Consider the following 6214-nt stretch of genomic DNA (forward strand, 5'->3'; position numbering starts at 1 on the left):
CCCCGCTGCACGGCACAGCACCCCGCAGCAAGGCACAGCACCCCGCAGCAAGGCACAGCACCCCGCAGCAAGGCACAGCACCCCGCAGCAAGGCACAGCACCCCGCTGCACGGCACAGCACCCCGCTGCACGGCACAGCACCCCGCTGCACGGCACAGCACCTCGCTGCACGGCACAGCACCCCGCAGCAAGGCACAGCACCCCGCAGCAAGGCACAGCACCCCGCAGCAAGGCACAGCACCCCGCTGCACGGCACAGCACCCCGCTGCACGGCACAGCACCCCGCTGCACGGCACAGCACCCCGCTGCACGGCACAGCACCCTGCTGCACGGCACAGCACCCCGCTGCACGGCACAGCACCCCGCTGCACGGCACAGCACCCTTGGCTCCACCATGGATCGCCGTGACGTGGCAGTGGGCTTCATAGTGTTAACTTAGAGCCTCATGGTCAGTTTTTGATTAGCCACGATAGATCGATGCATAAGATCTGGATGTGCCGCCCATGTCTTTTTTCTGTAGATATGGTCCATTATCTGGTGACTCAGTTATATATATACACTGGTCATGCTGGGTCTGTGCGACCCGTTGTCACCTGTAACCACAGACGTCTGAATAAATAAAGCCATTATGAAGCTGATGGCCTGGCACCAAGAAGCAGAAGTGGTACTAAGTTGTGACATTGTACCGGTGGCATCTGCTGCTTGGTCAAATACTCCACATTCAGAAGAGCCCCCCTTCCTGATGACTGAGCACAGCATGGGTGTGATGGGCATGAAATCAGCAGCATCCCTGGGCTGGGTACCAGTGATGCCCACCACCAGGGAAGGCTTTATGCCCATCACTATGGCAGGGTACCAGTGATGCCCACCACAAGCGCAGGGTACCAGTGATGCCCAAAAGCGCAGGGTACCAGTGATGCCCACCACACGCGCAGAGTACCAGTGATGCCGACCACACGCGCAGGCTTCATGCCCATCATTATGGCAGGGTACCAGTGATGCCCACAAGCGCAGGGTACCAGTGATGCCCACCACAAGCGCAGGGTACCAGTGATGCCCGCCACAAGCGCAGGGTACCAGTGATGCCCGCCACAAGCGCAGGGTACCAGTGATGCCCGCCACAAGCGCAGGGTACCAGTGATGCCTGATACACACGCGCAGGGTACCAGTGATGCCCGCCACACGCGCAGGGTACCAGTGATGCCCGCCACACGCGCAGGGTACCAGTGATGCCCACCACACGCGCAGGCTTCTTGCCCATCACCATGGCAGGGTGCCAGCTGCTTACCTGATAATATCATCGTTGTGTCCAAGGAAGAATTTCTGGCTGTGCTCCCGGGTGTTGTAGACCACCCCTACCCCGGCCACGAAGTAGACCACTTCCTTGCCAGCTGTATAGTACAGGTTGTTGCGGCACTGGTGCCCCCTGTAGCCATAGACCCACTCCAGGCGCAGCTGGCACCCAGGAGCAGTCCTGTCCGCCATGATATAAGGAGGGCACTGCTGTGTGCGGACAGGGGGTGGCACAAGGTCTTCTCCTGGCAGGGTGTCCTCTGCTCCTCCTCCACAGGGGAAGCCTGTGCTGTCAGCACCTGATGGCCGGCAGAGGAGAGCTAATGACAGCGCAGCGCAGTGCCACCATAATCCCCGAGCTGCCCGAGGACGGCGGCGCCTGCACCCGCGGGAGCCATCATGCTGCAGCTGTGCCCTGTGCCCGGCGGATGCCCTGCGCTCTCAGCGCTGCGCTGCGGACAGAGGCTGGAAGTTTATGCCACGAACAGGTGGGCTGCAGCGGGGAGCGCGCGTGTGCCGGCGGTGAGGGGAGGGGGCTCCCGCCTGCAGCAGCGCGGAGCCCTCATTGCAGCATCTCCAGCGATCAGTCCCGGCCGGACATCAGAGGTCTACGGCTGCATCAGCTGCACGCAGGGAGCGGGGACAGCACGGTAACGATGTGCAGCATCAGTGCTCCTGACAGGCACCGCACGGCCAATCAGCCTCGTAGGAACCACTGGGGGGGAAATAATACACTCGCCTCAATCACAGACAGTAGGCGGAGGCACCGTGCCGTAAGCCCTCGTATCCTACCGCTACCTACGCTAAAACACTAGCGTAACTCAGGTTCTAGAATGCGGCCGCTCGTAGTAACCAGGGTGAGACATTGCATGGAAACCGCGACGCCAAGCGGGCGGGAGCCAGCTGCTCACTTGTAAATCTGGATGTAACGACTGCTCCGAAAGGGATTCTGGGAACTGTAGTGATCAGCAGCGGAACGCTCAGGTGTTTACATCGTGTAATGAGGGAGAAGATACTCAGATTCCCAACGTGCTTTGCGGCCTAATCCTCTCCGTTTATATATTTTTGCCGTTGCAAATGCAAACACGAATGTTAGTGATTCTCCATTGTTCCAGGTTGTCAGGCAACTATAGCCTCCACGTCTGTGTAGGTGTGAGGCTAGGTCAGCATAGGGCAGGTAGTGACAGAAGATGCCAAGGGCTTTAGGGATGTTCACACAGAGGGGTTTTATGTGGTACTTCAGGTGGGAAAATACACAAAAAACTAAGTTTATTGACCCATTTTTATGCATTTTATTTATATGGGACATTTTTTTTTTCGCATCGATTCAGTTATCAAGTGTGAAGCGTTTTGGGTTTTTTTCAAGCTGAAACGTCTAAAGAAACAACGTGGAATAAAAGGGGGAAATAAATCACCACAGACACTATTGGCGCGGGTTATCTGTCAGAGGAATAGGGAGCTTAATCAAGGAGTATTTGAAGAGCTTTTCAGATGGATTTTACAGCAAAATCTACTCCAAAATTCACAGAAAAAACATGCAAACCTTCACACAGAGCGCTGACATTACAGGGTCTTTCCCGCCTCAGGATACCAGTCTGCAGTCACTCTGTGTGACAAATCCGTCATGTGACCACAAGTAGGTGATTTGCATACTTCCAGCCACATTCCGACTAGATGTGTCCGGCGTCGCTCAGTACAATTGCATTCAGCAAAGCCATGCCCATCTTGTCGGCACATGACCACATGTATGCAAATCACGTACTTGTCGGTCACGCAACCGCTGCTCCTGGAACCAGAGATTCCTCACAGCGCGCCATGGGAGGATTCACAAGTCTGCAGTCACATAAAGTGAGGGCAGACTTCTAGCGTAAGGCCGGACAGCCCCCTTAAGACTGGCACTGTGCATGCAGGTCTTAATGATGGGTGTGCTGGGGCGAGATGCAACACTTAGGCTATGTGCACACGTCAGGATTTTGTCAGGCTTTTTCCTCAGGTTTTGTAGCCAAAACCAGGAGTGGAACAATTAGGCTACGTTCACACGATCCTTTTTTCACTGCGGATTTTTCAGGTCCTTTTTTGGACAAATCCGCAGTGAAAACCGCAGTGCTTTTCAGTGCGGGTTTTGATCTTTTTTCTACTGCGGATTCCACTGCGGGTTTCCAACTGCAGTTTCCTATTGGTGCTGTTGGAAACCCGCAGCGGAATCCGCAGAAAGAATTGACATGGTACTTCTTTTTTCCGCAGGCAAATCCGCGCTGATTTTCCTGGGGAAAAAAGGATCGTCGGCACAGCGGGTTTTGTTTTCCATTGGGTTACATTGTACTGTAACCTGCATGGAAAAAGGATGCGGATCCGCAGCTGCAATTCCGCTGTGGATCCGCACCAAAAACCGCACCGTGTGAACGTAGCCTTAGAGGAAAAGTATAATAGAAACATATGCACCACTTCTGCATTTATCACCCACTCCTGGTTTTGGCTACAAAACCTGAGGAAAAAGCCTGACAAAATCCTGACGTGTGCACATAGCCTTAGAGTGAACCTTAATGTTGCTGCTTGCCTCTCAGCAACCTCCTGGACTAATTTTCTTCTTGTCCTTTCAACAATTCAACAACCGCAGCTCTCTACCTCAACGCGTATCACAAGCCCCTACCATTTGTGCACAATTTCTCTTCATGACCTTCCATGTGAGCAAGGTTTGAAAAAGACCCAAGATAGGGTCGTAACGTTACCTTTGCCTTCCTCATTTGACCTGACTGTGGTGAATTTATTGCACTTTTTTGTGATTGAAATAAATCTTTTTCTTTACTAAAAATATGATTTTTTGAGTGCAACTGTTTATCTTTATGATGTCAGTTCTTGGTAATGTCACATTTGTGCCAAAATTGAAGCAACTTCTAGAAGGCCGTCTTCATTGTTCAATGGTATATCAAATGCCTTGGAAATTCTGTACCCTTCTGACTGCTAACTTTCAAAACCACCATTACAAGAACTAGCGCAGTCCAACACCACTATCATAGGAACTAGCACAGTCCAACACCACCATTATAGGAACTATCGCAGTCCAACACCACCATTATAGGAACTAGCGCAGTCCAGCACCACCATTATAGGAACTAGCGCAGTCCAGCACCACCATTATAGGAACTAGCGCAGTCCAACACCACCATTATAGGAACTAGCGCAGTCCAGCACCACCATTATAGGAACTAGCGCAGTCCAACACCACCATTATAGGAACTAGCGCAGTCCAACACCACCATCAGAGGAACTAGCGCAGTCCAGCACCACCATTATAGGAACTAGCGCAGTCCAACACCACCATTATAGGAACTAGCGCAGTCCAACACCACCATTATAGGAACTAGCGCAGTCCAGCACCACCATTATAGGAACTAGCGCAGTCCAACACCACCATTATAGGAACTAGCGCAGTCCAGCACCACCATTATAGGAACTGGCGCAGTCCAACACCTCCATTATAGGAACTAGCGCAGTCCAACACCACCATTATAGGAACTAGCGCAGTCCAGCACCACCATTATAGGAACTAGCGCAGTCCAGCACCACCATTACAAGAACTAGCGCAGTCCAACACCACTATCATAGGAACTAGCGCAGTCCAACACCACCATTATAGGAACTAGCGCAGTCCAGCACCACCATTATAGGAACTAGCGCAGTCCAGCACCACCATTATAGGAACTAGCCCAGTCCAACACCACCATTATAGGAACTAGCGCAGTCCAGCACCACCATTACAAGAACTAGCGCAGTCCAACACCACTATCATAGGAACTAGCGCAGTCCAACACCACCATTATAGGAACTAGGGCAGTCCAACACCACCATTATAGGAACTAGCGCAGTCCAACACCACCATTATAGGAACTAGCGCAGTCCAACACCACCATTATAGGAACTAGCGCAGTCCAACACCACCATTATAGGAACTAGCACAGTCCAACACCACCATTATAGGAACTAGCGCAGTCCAACACCACCATTATAGGAACTAGCGCAGTCCAACACCACCATTATAAGAACTAGCGCAGTCCAACACCATCATTATAAGAATTATCCCAGTCTAACACCACCATTATAGGAACTAGCGCAGTCCAGCACCATCATTATAAGAACTATCCCAGTCTAACACCACCATTATAGGAGCCCTATGTTATTACCCACTTCATCTGAACTACAAGTATTCATGACCTCTTGCCGTACTCCTATTGCATATTTCTGATTGTGTATAAGTTTAGGGAAAAAAACATGGTCCTGTTCTATGCTGCTGAATCATTGAAGTCCAGACGTATTAATAATTGTGGTTTTTATTCAACGCGTTTCAGAGTTTCACAGAACTCCGTCATCTTGTGGTATGTCCTGATGAAGGAGTCCTGTGAAACTCTAAAACGCGTTGAATATAAACCACAATTATTAATACGTCTGGACTTCAGTGATTCAGCAGCGCAGAACAGGACCACGTTTTTTTTCCCTAAACTTATACCTAATGGCCGGTCCTTTTTGGACCCGTGGATCTACTGCAGCAAATCTTCTCAATGCTTGATCTCAGCTACATTTGGTGAGTGCAATCCTTTGTATTAACCATTTATCTCTCAATATTGCAAATATTAGGGCTGGATTTAGACAAAGTGTGGCCCTGGGCAAAACTTTAAAGTGGGTCTCCAAAGGCGAACATATTGCACATCACACAAAACCATTTATGATCTATTTACACAAGCTGATTTCAAAGCATTAAGCGAGCGTCGATCTCATATATTCAAATTGTTTAACATCACTTTTGCACAGGCTGACAACAATGATGGGGACAGAAAGATTGCTACTACACTTGTTCTGTCCCCATACACTGTGATGTTATTGGTAGCATATCACCTATTTACATCGGGAGTTCTGCTGCCGCAAA

The 6214-nt window shown here is 50.7% G+C and overlaps 1 protein-coding gene across 5 annotated transcripts in view; it reads right to left on the minus strand.

The window, feature by feature from the left end:
- The window catches only part of EML6 (EMAP like 6), a 170985-nt gene extending 168855 nt beyond the window's left edge, over positions 1 to 2130 (minus strand). For 3 of the 5 annotated variants that reach the window (XM_077282703.1, XM_077282702.1, XM_077282701.1), the window contains exon 1: positions 1289 to 2129. In XM_077282703.1, coding sequence (XP_077138818.1) covers positions 1289 to 1485 — 197 coding nt within the window. In that variant the 5' untranslated portion in view covers positions 1486 to 2129. Of the gene's footprint in view, positions 1 to 1288 lie in introns of all 5 variants that reach the window. The other 2 variants (XM_077282700.1, XM_077282704.1) reach the window with 2 other exon arrangements.
- Positions 2131 to 6214: the final 4084 nt, after the last annotated feature.

Source organism: Ranitomeya variabilis, chromosome 2 (genome assembly GCF_051348905.1).
Source record: "Ranitomeya variabilis isolate aRanVar5 chromosome 2, aRanVar5.hap1, whole genome shotgun sequence".
Taxonomy (NCBI): Eukaryota; Metazoa; Chordata; class Amphibia; order Anura; family Dendrobatidae; genus Ranitomeya; species Ranitomeya variabilis.